At 50.1% G+C, this 19,741-nt stretch overlaps 1 protein-coding gene across 1 annotated transcript in view; it reads left to right on the forward strand.

Moving 5' to 3' along the window:
- Positions 1 to 19,741, forward strand: part of LOC144937132 (sodium/potassium/calcium exchanger 3-like) — a 134,440-nt gene that overhangs the window by 49,928 nt on the left and 64,771 nt on the right. Inside the window, exons 3-5 of the mRNA XM_078864425.1 lie at positions 11,116 to 11,192; positions 14,094 to 14,168; positions 16,753 to 16,837. Coding sequence (XP_078720551.1) covers positions 11,116 to 11,192; positions 14,094 to 14,168; positions 16,753 to 16,837 — 237 coding nt within the window. The remainder of the gene's footprint in view (positions 1 to 11,115; positions 11,193 to 14,093; positions 14,169 to 16,752; positions 16,838 to 19,741) is intronic.

A 19,741-nucleotide genomic window follows, 5' to 3' on the forward strand; every position in this document is an offset into this window, starting at 1 on the left:
TTCCCTCTCAAAAATAAAACCCAAAAAAAACGTCGCAGCACGCCATTACCGCCTAACCCGGTCCCTCCCAGCCCGCCTCGTCCCATCGCCACCACCCACGTTTCTAATCAGCCATTCAGCCGGCAGCCTCCCCCGGACCTCTGCCGGTGTCAAACGCTGCGCGCTCAGACAACGCGGCCTCGTAGCCGTCAGATGGGGGGGGGAGGGGGCGTAGACTCCCACAGCGAGCGCCACAATCGTAGCGAGCGCGCCCGCGGGCCCCGCCGACAACGGCTGCAGGTCACGCGAGAACGGTCGGACGCATGGAACGACGGACGGACGCACGCATGGACTGACGGGCAATGGAGAACAACGCGGCTCGAAAATCTCACTCAGCTGACCGGCGATCACGAGCCCCTGGCTCTCGGGGCTCCGCGTGCGAGGGGGAGGCACGCGGAGCCGTTGGCCTTGTCCAGGCCATGGATGATCGGGAGCAGGCGCCCCCCGCCCTTTTCGTCTTCTCTCTCCAGTGTCACCTGTTGTTCTCCGTCGCTCGCTTCACTCTGTCTTTCCTAATCAGGGGCCAATGGGAGCACAGTGGAATGTTTCATTTGCTCGGCATCCTCTCTTTTGTCTCTGTTGCAAAGCATAATTTAAATAAATATATATATAACAGTGCCATCGCCACCTGTCCAAATTTCGACAGGATTTTCGTCGTTTCGCGATGGCTGTCCTGGGAAATATATAAATCTTGCTGCGACATTAAATATTAAATCCTATTTTTTTGTGCATTGCATGTAGTTCTCTCCCCTCTTCTGGTATTGTGAGATATTCCATTTCCCGTGATATCTTCAGATTTTTGTTAGTTTGTATCTCAGAGGTGCCAACTTGTGTCCAAAATGAATGTGGGCAGGGCAATGATAGTTTTTTTTTTATTCTCGTACATTTGTATGCTGCTGTCTTACAGTAAGAGGCAACCTTGTAGCTCAGAGGTCAGAGGTCAGCACCGCTGCGATTTTGGGTATCAATCTCGATCTCCACCGCCAGCGATGGAACTGGGCTCTCGAGCGTAGACGGTTAATGGTCTCAGCCTGGTCACCGACGAGTGCCCTATTATCACATCATGATATAACAAGTCATTCTTTCACCTCATGTTGTTATCGGGAATTTCGCTCCAGCCCCCCCCCCCCCCCCCGTGTCTAAGAAGAACCCCCATGCAAAACCGCCACCGGTGTCACATTTCGTCCCAACAATTTTCAACCTAATTATGAAAAAATATAGAAAATTATAAGGGTTTGAGAGGGGTGGCACCCAGCCCCCCCGCCCCCCTCCAGCCCTGCCCCCCACCGACGCTACGGTGCTGGAATGGTTCCCATGAAGACCGAACAGCCCAAACAACTTTGGCCTCCGCCACTCGGCGCTGTGCCCCGGTGGGCGAAGACGGCTCTGGGCCGGCGAGGCTCTAGGAGGAGGAGGCAGGTGTTGGTGTCACGGCGGAGGCGGAGAGGTCGGCGCTGCTGGTACAGAGCTCTTAGGGAAACCAGGCGGAGGTGGGTCAATTTAATTTAATGGAGCATGCAACGAATGCATTAGGGCTGGGGATGAGGCATGGCGCGGGGTTGATGGCATTGCCCAGTGGCCTAATTGGGCAACCACCTCTTGAGATATGTCTCTGTATTCTAAGCGCGACTCTGATGCTGGGATCTCCACGTCGTGAGAGACACAGAAAAGCCGCTGACACTGGTGAGATGAGGCCTCCGCGTCCGCATAATTTGCTTTTCGTTTATATTTGAGATAAACTCAAAGTGCGAGGCTTCTCAATTCCAAAGACGACAGGGCGTTGACATAATTTGAACGGCCCGAAAGGCGACGCCGATCTGCGCGTGCCTGTCGGTCGCCAGGAGTGGTGGCTCACACCTGCAATCCGGTGACTGGGAGGCAGGGTTGGCGGATTTAACACTCATATGGTGACAAGAGTCACAGCTCAAACACCAGGACGCTGAACCCAAATTGGACCCTTTGAGTGGACGTCTGTGAAAAAGTTTCATAGCTCATCGAATTTCTCGAGGATGAATAAAGATTGTTTTTCTGAAATACCGTACGACACTTTACTCCACCCAGCAGGGTGGCTCAGAGGTCGGAGCGCTGAGCTGGTACCGCTGCAATCCTGGGTTTGGATCTTGATTTCAGCCGGGTTTTCAAGTGAAGTGAGATGATGTGCTCAGGCCGGTCACCAATAACTGCAAAGAGAACGACTAAGAACCCCCCCCCCCCGCATTAAGACTGTAGGCGTCAAAGCTGTTAGTGAGCACCTCTGAAGATCGACATGGCACACAAGGGGTTGGGTGGCCAGTACCAAGCCCGGTCGCCTTTGTCTCCCCAGCAGCGATGTTCAAACATCACACCAGGTACTCATTTGAGATTGTGTCGACCTAGAGGAGGCCCAGGACCGGTTCAGATAATCGTCACTTATGTTGGCCCTGATCGGGAATCGAATTCGGGTCACCTGGTTTGTAGCAAAGCACACTATCCCGCCGCACTATCGCTCCCCACTGATAACCAACAACTACACACACACACTCTGGTTCAGTGGGGTTCGACGCTCAATTTGGAAAAATTCCAGCTGTGAAAATCATTTTTAAAAATGTGTGGCTGCCTTATGACAATGTCTTCTCTGTATGTAGGGTGTACAAGAGAGTGCTGCCCGCTTTAGTGGATGGATAAAATAAGTCGCTTAACTGGATCTCAGAAGTACTTCTGGCATATCTCCTTCCACGGACCGTACTCGATCGCAGGGCGGTGTGCTGCTGTGCCCGTTCGGGGTTTGCGTTGTCTAGCGACACGACACCAATAGCACAATTGGACAAAACTAAATTACATGTTGCTTTAATCAGGGATGTAGGTTGATTTGAATGAAGAAAGATCCTGTGCTCTGAAACGTGAAATTTAGGCATATTTGGCAATTTAAGTCGCATGATGGATGCATTCTCTTTATCGTTAGCATTACGTAAATAACTCTTTACACAAGCAGTTTTTTAATTACGGTATTATTTTTATCTCTCGTGGCGAGCGCGAACTGTAACCATCCCAAGGCAATCAACATCATCATTACCATCATCATCGTCGTCATCGGCCATGGCCAATCCAAGCTCCCGTCGTCTCTCACAGTCCTACAGTGTAATAGATTGATCCCCAGGCAACATGGGAAGAAATACATTTTCATCGCTGTCATTCGTACCTCCCAGGTGTTCACAGCGGCCCAAGCCTGATAGCCTGATGTGTAATTGAACCATGAAATTGTCAAATAATTGGCTGACGGGAGCAAGATTGTGAACGAAAGTTAAATTGCTTCATCGAAACGGCAGGTTACGGTGTAAGCCAGACCCCCCCCCCCCCCGCGAATCGCTCTCCACGTGACGCGTGGTGGATACCTCCAGCCGCGGCGGGCTGCGTTGGGCACACGGCTTTCGATTGCGCGGCCCGTGACTTCATTTCACCAGGGCTCCCCCCCCCCCCCCGCGGCTTCAGTTCACTCTCAGACTTTGTTTCAAGCTGGGTAAGGCCCCCCCCGCCGCCCTCCGCCCCCGCATTGCGCTGAGCAGCTATTTTACGAGAGGTGGCCGCAGAACCCAAGACATTGCGGGACATTTTCCAGTGTAGGGAATGCGCAAATTGGTGGTCCACGGTGGAAGGGGTAAGGGGCCTACCTCTTGGAAATGGCCCCGTAAGTGACATTAACTCGTCTGCAGTCCTCGAGAGGGATTTTTTTTTCTGCACGCACGGTCACTTCCCTCGCCGCGAGGGCCTCGCTGCACGTTGGGTTGACACGCACCTTATATCTGCGTGATTATCTGACGACGCTGAGGCGTGTGTGCGTGTGTGATAATGTGGGGAGCGGTAGTGTAGTGGTTAGTGCGCGGCGCTACTAACCCGGCGACCCGAGTTCGATTTCCGCTCACGGCCAACACCGGTGATAATTATCTGAACCGGTCCTGGGGCTCTTCTAGGTTGACTTGGCCTGAAATGAGTACCTGGTGCGGTGTGTAGTAAACATCGCCACTGGGAAGACAAAGGCTCCTGGGCGTGGTGCTGGCCACCCACCCCTCGTGTATCGTGCTGGCCTTTATAGGTGCTCGCTAACAGCACTTGTCCCAACAGTCTGTTAAGGCTATATGGGGGATATTTGTCTTTGTTTGTGATAATGTGTGGTTGCTTTCACGGTCGTAAAGCGGTGAGCGTGCGTCTCTTCGAACGCGGCGACCCGAGTCCAACTCCCGCTCACGGCCACCACCAGGTGAGGATTATCTGCACCGGTTCTGGGCCTCCCCTAGGTCGACTTGGCCTGAAATGAGTACCTGGTGCGATGTGTAAACATCGCCACTGGGAAGACAAAGGCTGCCGGGCGTGGTGCTGGCCCACCCGTCGTGTGCCGTGCCGGACTTCATAAGTGCTACTCGCCAACATCACTTGCCCCAACAGTCTCTTAAGAAAATTATGTTAATAGTTTTATCAGAATGATGGTCTTTATATATATGCATTTTTAAAGACGTGAGTTTGTGGCGGTATTTTGCGCCGTTGTTTACTCCAGGCCCACCTTGAGCTTGTTGGGGCCTTCAGACTTTGCTTGTGGCTGGCGCCGCCACTGATGGTTTGACCAAACACGTTCCAGGTGCCCTTACGTGGGCACCCATTTCACCAGCAGATGCGCCGCACGATCACGAAAATACGCGCGTTCACGCACACACACACACGCGCGCTTTCACGCACACGCGTACACGCGCACGTACACATGCACGCGCGTTCAAAAAACAAACACTCGCGTGTGGTTCAAACGGAATTTCCGATTGGCGGCGGTTGCGGTCCGGCACTGCGAACGTTCCCGCATCGCGGTAACGAGCCGTGGGACACGGGGGGGGCGGTGTGGGGTGCGAGCGGAGCGGCGGTGCAGGCGGCACTCATCCATCACGTCGCCCGCACGGCGCGAGCCGGAACCCTGGCGGAGAGCGGCGATCAATCACGCGGAGTCCTGCGAGAGAGAGAGACGCTGGCTGAGCAAGTGGGGAACGGTGGCTTCTACTGGGTTCCCCCCCCACCCAAACTTACCTCTCCCCCTGTCCCCCCACCCTCCACCAATTCTGTCCCCCCAAGGGACGCGCCGCGTCCCACGGTGACCACTTAGCCTAATTTCCAAGCGTGCTTCATAATTACGAGTAGTTTGACGGCGAATTTGTTAGTTCTGTTTTCGCCGCCCGTTCGCGTTTCAATTAGCAAACGCGCACGTTTAACAAACAACAAAAAAACGGCGGACGCGTGCTTTTTGTCCTTCGTCAATGAAGACGAAAAAACTCTTTGAATCTGATTGTATTTTATTTTTTTGTTCCGCTGCTGTTGCTGCTGCTCGAATGGAATGTGTCAAATGCCCAGATTCCCCACCTCCTCCTGCCCCAATTAGTTGCACTGGTCCTAAATCCCCTATGATCTACGAGTTGCAGTGACGATACATCAATTGCGTTTCTGCGAAAAGTCACATCCACTGCTCGAGTGCCCGGGCAACACTTCTCCCTTAGCCGCTGACCCCAATTATCGCCGGCCCCTCGTGAACTTGAATTACAGTGGAAGGAAAAAAACACCCCAAAGTCGCCTGGAGGGGAGGTCAGTCGCTCGTCCCCCCCCCCCCCCCCGGTGGTCTTGACGAGCAGCAGGAACAGCGAGGCCCCGGGGGGGCCTAAGAGTTCTGAGCGAGCTCGTACGCCCCCTCCCCCCCCCCCCCCGACTTGGAGGAGATGGCGCTCAAAGGATGAATCGAGATATGAACGGCGAATTCCGTCAGCTGGCCACCGGACGAAGATGGTTCACCCGCGTCCACGCGCAGCGCTTACAGATGCGCTTTCGCGGCCGTCTGGAACGCTCTTGCTTCCGATATTAGAAAGACAGTGGAGCCGTGCACTTGTAAATCTATGTTGAAAACTCATTTCTTGAGAACTGATTTTTGTGTTTAGTTTTTGTTGTCCTTCCCCCGCACCTCCGATTAGCACCGTTGACTATGTACGGTGCGATAGAGGTTCAACATACGTGTAACGACAACACCATTTCTTGAGCCGCAGCCATTACCATTTTTTTCAATTTTCTTCAATTTTCGTAATTGCCTTTCACAATGTATTAATTTTTTCACTTTGTTTATTTTTCCACTTCATTTAATCAACGATGAAGCAGAAAACGCAAGCCAACAGTTTACCTGTCAGTCATAACCACAACTGTTTGCCGATTGAATATGTTCGACTGATTTTGACGTGTTGGGAGTTTTACGGTTGTCTTGTCAAGATGACGTCGCATTTGTTAACGAGCTAAATGTCTAGAGCTTATTCATGTTGTTTGTCTTGCGTGAAACCCTTAAGTAATACGTTAAATTGTAAAAAAGAAATGCGTTTTATATTTTACATAAGTTGCATGTGACAGTTCCTTGCTCACATTGGCACTTGACGTTAAGAAAGCGGCGTGTTCACGTCGGTTTCATTTTTTGGCGACAAACGCGATGTCCGTCGTGCCAAGCAACACCACGGGTCCTGTGGTGTGCGTGGAGTTCGCTTGCCAATAACATCCGACAATCAGCGATGCAGCAAATTGTTTAGCAGACCGCACTCTGCTGTTGAGACTGGGGGGGGGGGGGGGGGAAACATTGGCTTCTTTTCTTCTCAGCCAGAAGTCTTGCTTATTGCATCGGGGTCGGCTGCTCGGATTCGATTCTCCATGAGCATCGGTGGCTAGGAAATGTGAACTACCTCGCCTGGCATGCAGGAGGTCGAGGGTTCGATCTCGACCCTGATGCCTGCTGTATATTTGGAGTTTGTGTGTCTCATCATCATCACGGTGGCTAGGAGATATTAACTACCTCGCCTGGCATGCAGGAGGTCCTGCGTTCGATCCCAACCCTGACGCCTGCTGTATATTTGGAGTTTGCGTGTATTTCTCTCCCGGTAGCCACTTGAATTTTTCTCTGGTTCCACCGGTTTTTCCCTCCACATTTAGAAAATGTGTTTAGAATTCACATGCCTTTATAGTATTTGGCAGGTATAAATTATCACGTGATGAGCCACTTCGTTGAGCTATCATTTATGGCCAGGTCCCTTCTAAAAAAAGAGCTCTATAGCTCAGTGGGCCTTACCTGGTAAAATGAACAATAGCTTAAGATAATTGTTTTTTACCCTTCTATCTGGCAACAAAACTGACACCTTTTTTACTAGGAGTCATGTTTACATAGACCACAATACCTGCAGTCATAATGCAAACAAAAAACATAACTCTGATAATGTATGCACTGTCCTTGAAGTTGATTGGTCCACACCCGAGACAGCTTTCCTTAGAGCCTAGTCTCACATGGGTTGGACCAGATAACGCCAAAAGGCGCAGTCAATCAACTTCAAGGACAATGCACATTATCAGAGTTATGTTTTTTGTTTGCATTATGACTGCAGGTATTGTGGTCTATGTAAACATGACTCCTTGTAAAAAAGGTGTCAGTTTTGTTGCCAGATAGAAGGGTAAAAAACCAATTATCATATTTTTACTGGCAAATGAGGTTCCAATGGAATAGCTTAAGAGTTTAGTTTTCTATTCTGTACCTCTTCTCTCATCCCATCCACATTGTTCCTCGTCTCTCGTTCCACCGCATCCTCCCCTCCCGCCCTTGGTCTCCCTCTCTACTTGTGACCTGCACCGGTTGCAACCCCACAGCCCTACTCATCTATGGCTCTCCGTGCGAGTCTACGGGTCTCTGTGTTTTGAGTGTATTTTGATTTGTCGCACGGACGATGGTCCCGTTTAGCCAGCTGCCTGGATATTTAACGAGGGGCATCCGTGGTGTGCGTGAGCACAGCAGCAACAAGTCTGTGGGCCTCTTGTGAGCCTAAGGGTCTCTGTGTGAGTCTATGGCTCTCTAATCTCCATGGCCCTTCTAATTGCACCTTCTTGGTCTCTTTTTGCCACAAGCCCAAACCCGCTACGTCTCGCCTCCCTTACCCTCCCGGCGATATGACTAACCCCTGCTATGGCTCAGGAAAGCGCATAACCGGCTAATGAACTAAAATGTTATTTTACTTTACATTCAGAGACAAGGTCTTGCAGAAGGGTTCGACAAAAGTCAGGACCCGTAACGATCTCAGATCCGTGCCGTATGCACCGTTGTCTTGTGGAAAGGGGGCAGACATGACATTGAATTTGACCTTTGAGGTCAATTTCCCTGCACCTCGCGGCTCTTAATTTTTTTCTTTTCTGTTTCGTTGGGAGGGCTCTTAAAGCCGCTCGTCTAAATGCCGACCAGAGGCAGCGAAGGATCTGTGGGGGATGGATGTTGAGCCACCTGTACCCCAGATCAATGTGGGCACGGTGCCCCCTGCATGATATCAAGATTGGGACGTCTGTTCCCAGGTTGTTAAACGAGCAGGCAGAAGGAGTCCGCGAGCACAATACAACGAAAACTCAACACACATTTCGTTCGTAGCGTTGTGGCCGCTAAGGGAAATAATAAGAGGCAACGTTTCGGGCAACGGCCCTTATTCATAGCGGAGAGATGGGTCTGCCATGATTTATCCGTGATAGAGAAGGGTCATTGCCTGCAGCGTCACCGATTATTTTTTTAGGTTTTTCTCACGAACAGTCTCCTTGAGCAATGTATTGGGGGCTTCTTGTTGTTGTTGTTGCAGCTGTTGGTGCACAGTTTGGGCCACCTGCTGTAATCGACCATTACAGTCCGTTTATCTGTCTTTGGGAGTAATGTAACAATTCATGAGTTGGAATCCACTCTGACCCCCCCCCCCTTTCCTCCATCTCTTTACTCTTTCATCAACGCACCCTGAATGCATCGACTGCACTCGGAATCCACTGGATCTGGCCGCTCGACAGAATCGACGGAATCGATTTCTCGAGATCCGAACATAACGCTAAACCCTCGGCAACACGACGAGCGACGTCCATGCCACAAGCGTTCCGCGCTGCCGCCGCTCTGCTATTTCAGGTTGCTCAGTTTGGGACTGCTCGGTTTGGGGTTTCTTGGTTTGGGGTCGCTCACCGAGACCCATATCCAGCCCACGGGCGTGGGATTACAGCGCGTTGCAAACCTTAGGCAAGACCTGCAAATATCCGGCGCTGAATTATGTACAAATGAATACAAAAAACGTAATGACCCCCCCCCCTCACCCCACAACCCGCCTCCTCTTTTCTTAAATTTCAATTAATTGTCACAAATCTTGACTTAAAGCTTTCGTGACTGCAGGAATTCATATTCATTGGGTCTTTTGGTAAAGTCACGTAGATCGGTTCAAAGAAAATAACAAAAGAACTAAAAACTACGACGTTTTGATCGCAACACAAGCGGTCGTCCTCCGTCGCCTCTCAGGCCCTCGCCTCCACCACCACCACCTACTTACTACCCTGTAAGAATCGCTTCGATTTACGTCGTTTCGATATTCGTCGTCGCACCTTTCAGGAACGCATCCCCCCCCCCCCACCGACGTAAACCGGGGCACTGCTTTCAATCAATTCTCACCGAGCGGGGTGAGTGCGCATGTTGCAGTGTGTCGAGCAGAAAACATCGGTACGAATCGATGAATCCTCCGTGACGACGCTCCTACTGCTCTCCAACGCCCATTACATGATTCATCGTCTTGCCTTCGTCGAAATGCATCGCCACGGAAGGGGACACAGCTGCATCTAACAAACTGGACCCAAAGAGTGACCAACGTAGAAGTGATACAAAGGCAGAGAAGACGAGCTGATGATGATGACAATGCAGGCAGTGATGAGAAGGAAACTGGGGCACTATTTGGGCACACGTGCAGGATGGACAACCACAGGAAATTTAAAATAGTGCTGTTTGGGAAAAGTGTAAGGAACCGGAAAGAGAGTAAGACCGAACAGAGAATGGCTTGATAATTGGTTTTTTACCCTTTTATCTGGCAACAAAACTGACACCTTTTTTACGAGGAGTCATGTTTGCATAGACGACAATACCTGCAGCCATAATGCAAATAAAAACATAACTCTGATAATGTATGCACTGTCCTTGAAGTTGATTGGTCCACACCCGAGACAGCTTTCCTTAGAGCCTAGTCTCACATGGTGTTGGACCAGATGATGCCGTCATCTGCATTATGACTGCAGGTATTGTGGTCTATGCAAACATGACTCCTCGTAAAAAGGTGTCAGTTTTGTTGCCAGATAGAAGGGTACAAAAACAATTATCATATTTTTTACTGGCAAAATGAGGTTCCAATGGTGTAAATGCTTACCCCGAGATCTCATACTCTGATGGTGCATTGTCTTTGAGTTGTGCGCCTTTTGGCGTCATCTGGTCCAACACCACGTGAGACTAGGCTCTAAGGAAAGCTGTCTCGGGTGTGGACCAATCAACTTCAAGGACAGTGCATACATTATCAGAGTTGTGTTTTTTGTTTGCATTATGACTGCAGGTATTGTGGTCTATGCAAACATGACTCCTCGTAAAAAAAGGTGTCAGTTTTGTTGCCAGATAAAAGGGTAAAAAAACAATTATCATGTTTTTCTACTGGCAAATGAGGTTCCAATGGAGAGAATGGCTTGATGACGACATCACAGAAAGAGAATTGGTGCCAGAGAGATGTGGCCACTCCTTGAGAGAATTGGCAAAATACGGACGAACGTGGAAAGGAATGACAAAATGTTGCAGTGGACACCCCGCTACGGGCTATCTGGATCGTGATGATAATGATGCCCCGACGAGGGACCTAATTGACCTTCACCGTGGCCTGCTCTGTTTTCTGTGAGTCATAAACCAAATGTTATTGACGACGGCCAGCCGGTGATTTGGTGGTGGTGGAATTCATGCTCTTTGATTCTTTCGGTAAAATCACGTAGATAGAAAAAAACATTATAATAAAAAAGTGACTAAAAATTATAAATAATAAAATTTATTAATGCCGAAAGAACCAAAGAATACGTTATTTTATTTGTGCTCGTAATGCTCTGGCAACAAAAGTCCCTTAATTGGTTTGTCTCTCTCGACGAGCTCCGCCCCAGCCGAAAAACGACGCAGATTTATTGCAATTTTACCCCAACGTTTTTTTAAAATATAAATGTTTTTATCTCTCTCTCTCCTTTGCGCAGGAATCCACGAGTTCCCAGAAGACATCTTCAACAACGTGCAGCGCCGGCATGGCGCCGTGTTGCTGCACGTGCTGTGTGTGAGTAACCACCACCCCCACCACCCCCACCACCACTCCCACCACTCCCACCACCACCCCCACCACCACCACCACCACCCCCACCACTCCCACCACTCCCACCACCACCCCCACCACCACCCCCACCACCACCCCCACCACTCCCACCACCACCACTCCCACCACCACCCCCACCACCACTCCCACCACTCCCACCACCACCCCCACCACCACCCCCACCACCACTCCCACCACCACCCCCACCACCCACACCACCCCCACCACCACTCCCACCACCACCCCCACCACCACCCCCACCACCACCCCCACCACCCACACCACCCCCACCACCACTCCCACCACCCCCACCACCACTCCCACCACCCACACCAACCCCACCACCACTCCCACCACCCCCACCACCCCCACCACCACCCCCACCACCCACACCACCCCCACCACCACTCCCACCACCCACACCACCCCCACCACCACCCCCACCACCACCCCCACCACCCACACCACCCCCACCACCACTCCCACCACCCCCACCACCCCCACCACCCCCACCACCACTCCCACCACCCACACCACCCCCACCACCACTCCCACCACCCCCACCACCACCACCACCACCACCCCCACCACCCACACCACCCCCACCACCACTCCCACCACCCCCACCACCCCCACCACCACTCCCACCACCCACACCACCCCCACCACCACTCCCACCACCCCCACCACCCCCACCACCCCCACCACCACCCCCACCACCCACACCACCCCCACCACCACTCCCACCACCACCCCCACCACCACCCCCACCACCACCCCCACCACCACCTCCACCACCACCCCCACCACCACCAACAGCTCCGCATCACCAACAACAACAATTGATCCACCAACAACACCGCCATGGATAGCAATGTCACCACCAACAGCAGCAGCAACAGTAGCTCCAAAGACAAAGATACCCCCCGTGTATAGCCTTAATAGACTGTTGGGGCAAGTGCTGTTAGCGAGTGGAACCTATGAAGGCCGGCGCAAGGCACACGAGGGGTGGGTGGCTAGCACCACCCCAGCAACGGCTCCGCCACCACTGCTACCACGAAAGATGAAGATGCCCATATTCTACTACCACCACCACCAATAACAATGGCAACAGCAACAACAGTAGCCCCACCAACAACAACAACAGCAACATGAACGTCTGTCTGTCACCACCTCCACCACCGTGAACAACAACAGAAACTACCATGACTCCACCACTACCACCAACAGTAGCTCCACCAGCACAACCGCTGCCACCACCACCGCCGATAACAACTGCACCATCAACACTAGCAACAGCAGCAACAATAATAGCTCAACCACCACCATGACCACCACCACCACCAACAGTAGCTCCAACACCACCATGGCAATCAACAACAGTAACACGAGCAGCACCAACACCACGAGTTACAGGGGCAGCCTCAATTATTTAATAAATATTTATACTAATTGAATGGATGCTGATGCTTGAGCAGATTTTCTGACAGCCTGGATGAATATATTTTGTGATTAGAAATTAATAAATAAAAATGCAAATGTGTCAAGTTTGTTTTTCGTTAATTACGCTTGCGCACCACTGCTAACGGAGCAGCATCACCGAATGTTTTTCAAAAGTAACGAGCATCGCCCTAGCGTGCAGATGACCGAGGAATCCGAGGGCACAGGTTCACCAAATCCCATACAACGGATAAGCGTGTGGCGTTAGATTTTCTAGTGCGCGCACACGCTACAGCTCTTCTTCTTGGTTCTTTCGGTAAAGTCACGTAGAATGGAAATAATAAAATAATAAACATAAAACATAATAAAATAATTCTCACGACGTTTCGGCCACAACGCAAGCAGCCGTCCTCAGGTGGAGAACAGGTCTGTCGGAAAGACAGCGTCTGAATGACAGGCCCCAGACGCTGTCTTTCCGACAGACCTGTTCTCCACCTGAGGACGGCTGCTTGCGTTGTGGCCGAAACGTCGTGAGAATTATTTTATTATTGTTTTATTTTTATTATTTTATTATTTCCATTCTACGTGACTGTACTGAAAGAACCAAGAAAATGAATCCCTGCAGTCACGAAAGCTTTAAATCGCTACAACTCTTGTATTTATTTTCATTCGTTGGTGGGGGGATGGCATCTAACACTTCCTGGAGTTGACAAGCATATCTCGAATTTCCTTCTCGCCATTAGCATAGAGCTGTTTTGCCACTCGCAGCTTAATTGGCATGCAAAACAGTTTTCTAGTCTGAGTGTTCTTGGAGACATTTTGTGCCTTTATTTACCTTTTTTCCGGTAGCCTTTTATGGCTACGCAATATTCTGGCCTACGCAAAATTCTGGCTTACTCGAATCTGGCTAATAAGAGAGGCTTTACTGTGCAGAACATTTACGTTATGGGACCTCCCTTGCCAGTATAAAAATGTAAGAATAGGTTTTACCCTTTAAAGAAATTGCCAGAAAGGGTAGGTCCCATGATGTAGCTTCTCACCCCGAGCTCTCAATGTCCTGATAGTGCATTGTCTTTGTCCTGTTCACCTTTTGGCGTCCTCTGGTCTAACACTGTTTGAGACGAGGCTCTAAAGAAGTTGTCTCTGGTGTGGACCAATCAGTTTCAAAGACAATACATATAGTATCAGAGCACGTGTTTTGTTTGCATGTTCACCACGGGTATATGTGGTTAATGCAATTCATGATTCCTTGCGAAAGGTTTCGGTTTTGGTGTTTTAACATCTTAACACAGCTGTTGTATTGCCAGAAAGGGTAAAACCCTATTTTAAAGCATTTACCTTAGTTGATTGTATGAGAGTGTCGCCATTCAATATTTCGCAGCATGTCCCCCTCCCTGCCTTTACCTGTTCTGGTGTTTGTTGCAGACCATGTACATGTTCTACGCTTTGGCTATCGTTTGCGACGACTTCTTTGTCCCGTCACTGGAAAAAATCTGCGAGGTAAGGACAACGCGTTCAACCCAACGATCGTTCGTTGTTCTCTTCGCATTGCAGCGGAGGGGAACATTTCTACTGAGTGCACCCCCACCCCTACCCCCCACCCCCGTGGCCCCACTGCCTTCTTGTTGGGTTTTTATTTCCCACGGGTTGTAATTAACAGAGGCGGTGTGTTCGCTACGCGCTCCGGAAATGTGCCAAATGGGAACCGCAAAATGGGAGATAATGCTCATTAGCGCTATTAACGAGAAGTTGGACAAACGGAGCCGCGGGGATGTGGCACAATCACAGGCCGTGCTGTCCTGCCTCTCTTGCCGCACGCCTCTGTTTGTTAAGTGGAGCCCATGAGTTTTAAATGAAGGCAAGGACACAGATCCCCCGTGTAACCCTGAGCAGACTGTTGGGGCAAGTGCTGTTAGCGAGCACCTATGAAGGCCGGCACGGTACACGAAGGGGGTGGGTGGTCAGAATCACGTTCGGCCGCCTTTGTCTCCCTCATGGCGATATTTACTATGCACCACACCAGGTACTCATTTGAGGCTGAGTCGACCTAGGGCACGCCCAGGAACGGTTCAAATTATCGTCACTGGTGTTGGCCGTGAGCGAGAATCGAACTCGGGTTGCCGGGTTCAAAGCGCAGCGCATTAACTGTTACACTACCACGCGCACACGCACACACGCGCACACGCACACACGCGCACACGCACACACGCACACACGCACACACGCGCACACATACACACAAGCGCACACACGCACGCGTACACACACGCACGCGTACACACACACGCACGCGTACACACACACACACGCACGCGTACACACACGCACGCGTACACACACGCACGCGCACACACGCAGCCAAGGCAGTGTAAATATCGAATGTGATTGTCGGGCGTCGCAGTATCAAACGTAAGGACCACCCCGGCGGCTCGGCAGTGGAGCCAATGGCTCACAAATCAGAAGGCTGCGATTAGTCATTTGTTTATTTTGGGTCAATGTCATCGCCCAGGTACAATGCCAAATTTTAACTCCAACCCTCCATCACCCGACAGAGCAAATCAAATCAGGTTGTCCACACCATGGGCAAATGTGCCATTTGCTTAAATGGTTCTTCAGCAAAAAAGCCAAGGAGGAATTGTTGAAAAGTGAGCCAAATGTTGACAATGTTCTACTCGACATTTCGCTGGAGATTACATCCTGCATCATCTGCTCTTGCGTGAAAGGTTCCGAGTTCAAATCCTGGTCGTGGGGGGGGTTGATTCGGTCCACCATTCCTTTGGGGTCGACAAAGATGGGTACCATTATCATGGGGAAGTCGAGCGGTTTTCCAATCAAGAGATGTGAACACCCCCCCCCCCCTCCTGCAACCTTGTCATAGGAACGTGGAATTTCCACCACTGTTTCAGAGTCTGTAAACAAGACATGAGCACCACTCTTACTTGCAGCAAATCACTTTTACAGAAGTGTGTTTTTACCGCGAAGGTAATTGGGTTTTGTCGGAGCTAATTTGGTTGCAGCTCGTATCGCGAACCGGCGTAAAGCTTCTGGCATTGGTCCCCCCCCCCCTATGCATCATTTATCAGCCGCTGAAACTCCTGGTCTTGGCAGCTGAACGGCTGCGATTGAAGAAAAATTCCGTCGCTTTGTTTTGCTTGGGAAGCGCTTTGATGTTACGTAAAAACAACCACGGATTAGCAAAAGCAAAAAATACAAATGCATCCAGGAAACAGCACGGAAGTGTGCTGCTCATAACCGTCTTTAACGATTTTGGAATTTTCAGCAGCTAAGTCCTTTAGTCCCATTAAAATTCTATTTTTTTTAGCAAATGCCGTTCTGTGCGATTTGCATCCAAATGCATTTCAATGTTCACTCTCAATTTTACCGAAACTCTACAAACGTTCCCGCCATTCATATTAAATTGCTTTAATTAGTAAAACTGCACACACGGAGAGAAAATTCGAAACATTTAGCACGAACCAAAACACTTGACAAACCAGCTCGATTATTTTGCGCCGTTTCCTCTTTGCCAGCCAACTCTCTCTACAATCTTCCTCCTTCTGTCTCTCTCTGCCCCCTGCTGCTCTGTGCTGCCGAGCTTAACAACTCGGCCCGTAGGTTTTTGAGCCGTCCTTCTGTTGCCGGTCATCCTCACCCTGAACGTCTCCCGGTTCTGCATTTTCACCGGTCAAAAATACCAACAACGCGAAAATGTACATTTTTTTTACCTTTCGTTTTTAAAGATCAACGGCAAACCACGACGCGGACTTCTGACGCTAGCACAGTTAAATTAATCTGCTGGCCCATCCCCTGACCCTCCTGCGTAGATCGTTAATCCACGCACGCGACCCGCGTGTCACCCACGGCGCGTGGCATTCGCACCCCCCCCATCTCCTCCACCTCCGTGCACTCGCGCGTGGCGCTCGCTCGCCGGTGGTGACGTGCGCAGGAAAAGGTGGCAGCCCGGCCGTCCGCCCTCCCGCGTTGTGCCGCGACGACCTTGAAGGAGTCGTTAATAATGCATCGCCCCACGCGGCACCATAACCTTGTACCCCCCCCACCACCACCACCCCCTCCCGCCCGCCAGCGCCTGCACTTGGACGAGGACGTGGCTGGCGCCACCTTCATGGCGGCCGGGAGCTCGGCGCCGGAGCTCTTCACGTCCATAATCGGTATCTGCTCGCGATCGCGGCTATTGCCCACGGTCGTGATTCCGCGGGTCGTGATTCGTGGGTCGTAAAAATTGTGGGTCGTAATTCATGGGTCTTAATTCGTAGGGTCGTGATTTGTAGGTCGTGATTCCGCGGGTCGTGATTCCGCGGGTCGTGATTCGTGGGTCGTAAAAATTGTGGGTCGTAATTCATGGGTCTTAATTCGTAGGGTCGTGATTTGTAGGTCGTAATTCGTGGGTCGTAATTCGTAGGGCATAATCATTGGTTGCAATTCATAGGTTGTGAGCCAGGCTCAGGACTTTGGACAAAAGTGCTTAAAAGAAACAACAATCCAGCACCGTGTGACACTGCTGCTATTGCAATAGTTAGCACGCCGCACTTGCGATTGACGGGCACGATGGTTCGATCTCCCGGAGTTGCAGTTGAATCAATGGGCACGTGTTTTCGTGGTGGGGTTAAGTTGTGGGTGGGGTTAAGTGTGGGTTCTCTTACCTCTTACAAGACGCCTGGCCAGCCTGGAAGAGGAGGCCAAAATGCCACCTTGGGGGGGAAGGCCGTCGAGAGCTCCTTTATAGTGGATGAGGCCCTTCCGGCAGCAGTGGACTGAGCAGGACATTTTAGGGCTGCACCTTGACTTCTTAACAACGCCATGGTGATAAGCCGCATTGCCCCAACCATTCTACCCTAATTTAATTCCAATATTTTTGTTATAAGCAAAGCAAAAGAATGAACAGCATTAAACAGGCCTATGAACGATGTTTAATCGCCTCGGATGCATGTCAAGAATATTTTAAATATATTGCCGGCCGCCTCTGGTTACCACGATTCCACGCACGGTATCATGCAGGTGGGTGAATCTCAGCATGCCCAAGTGCCGGAGGAACCCCGCGCTAGAGTTTTTTCACAGGACTTCTAAAAGTTATTTCTCCGTGGCCTTTCTATATCCTGCTGTACACTCTGCTATGAGATTGTTTTCTTTGGGGAGGTTTTTTCCCCCGCTCAGCAGTCAAAACAGACGTGTTTTATTCTCGGAGTTGGAATGTAGATACGTTAAGTGCAAAACTAACTTGAAAGCGATGGGTGTTTTTTCAATTGTGTGTGTGTGTTGTGCGATTGTTGGACTGAGACCATCAACTCGCCATTCCCAAGGGCCCAGTTTCGTAACAAGTGGCTGAAGTTGAGATGTTAACCCCCTCGCCCGGTATGCAGGAGGTCGTGGGTTTGATCCCGACCCTGACGCCTGCTGTATATTTGGAGTTTGCGTGTTTTCTCTCTCCATGGTTGTGTGGATTTTTCTTCGGGTCCTCCGGTTTTTCCCTCCACATTTAGAAACACGTGTTTAGATATTTGGCTGCTATAAATTTCCACACGATAAGCCACTTCGTTGAGCTATCATTTGTGGCCAGGTCACTTCTGAAAAAGAGCTACATAGCTCAGTGGGCCTTATCTGATAAAATAAATAAATAGTGTATAGTTTAGAAACCTGGATCTCAGCACCTCAACGTACTGACTTCTGGCCAACCTATGCACACAAATAATTAAGCCTACCTTACCGTGATGAAAAAATATAATATGCTGTACTCTTGCTAGCGATAATACAAGAGGTGTTAAGATGTTCAAACAACCATCACAAGGCATCATCAGGTCTGCATTAACCTCACACATCATGCTTGTGGTAAAACATGCAAACAAACATGCTCTGATAACACTATGCAACACAATTTTTGTTCCTGGGTAGTAAGTGTTATTTCGTAATTACTTATGCATCTTGATGCCATCTCAGAAGAATGCAGATATGTATCCACTTAGGCAGCTGGAACTAGACTTGTACTACTATTTATATTACTGGAAAGTTCTAGAATGTTCTAGAAGTTACTCCAAGTTTACTCGGCACTGAATCTATCTGGAATGTTCTGGAAAATGTGTAAATTTAAAAATATCACTGTCCTGGTCACAAAAGCAAAGTTTGTGGGGAATAATAGCCATTTTCTGTATTTTTGAGGCATAAGCAATTGGGAAATAACACTTACTACACAGGAACAAAAATAAATAAATACATTTTACACAGTGTCATATATGCATTATCTTTTGACCTACAACAGAGACCGCCTCTTTTATGGCCTTCTTTCATCAGTGTTAGGCCAGATAACTCCAAAAGGTGAACAGCACAAAGTCATTGTAAATATAAAAACATTAATATCTCGGGTTGGTGCGATACTGTTAGAGTAGATCTATAGGTCTCTTCATAAGTCTGTGGTTCTCTATGTGAGTCTGTGGTTCTCTATGTGAGTCTCTGGGTCTCTGTGTGAGTCTGTGGGTTTCTGTGTGAGGCTGTGGGTTTCTGTGTGAGGCTCTGGGTCTCTTGTGAGGCTCTGGGTCTCTGTGTGAGTCTCTAGTTCTCTATGTGAGGCTATGGATCTCTGTGTGATTCTGTGGGTCTCTGTGAGTCTATGGATCTCTGTGTGATTCTGTGGGTCTCTGTGCGAGTCTCAGCACAGATGGTGGGGATGGGACTATCGGGGCACGATCTTGGAAGTCTGCGTGTCTCCCGTGAGAGGTCTTGACACCAACGGCTTTGGTCACAATGACGTATTGATTCTTTTTGATCTCGGTTGGTTGCGGTGAAAGAAAAGTGCAGCCTCAAAATATCTGCAACGTGCCACGATTGAGGTCACAGATTGTGTCAATTCAGGCCCTGCAGAGCACTCATAATGTCTGTATACTTGTATTAACTGCCCTATCCAGGCCTGACCCACTTAACTTCGCCTCCACGTATTTTCTGCATCAGCCACCTCCCAAACTGAACGTGACCTGCAACTGTCAACCCGCGAAATAATGAGGTGCGCGCTGTACTTATCGCCGCCGCCACCACCACCAACAACAATGTTTTTGCCGTCAGCATTG

Source organism: Lampetra fluviatilis, chromosome 18 (genome assembly GCF_964198595.1).
Source record: "Lampetra fluviatilis chromosome 18, kcLamFluv1.1, whole genome shotgun sequence".
Taxonomy (NCBI): domain Eukaryota; kingdom Metazoa; phylum Chordata; class Hyperoartia; order Petromyzontiformes; family Petromyzontidae; genus Lampetra; species Lampetra fluviatilis.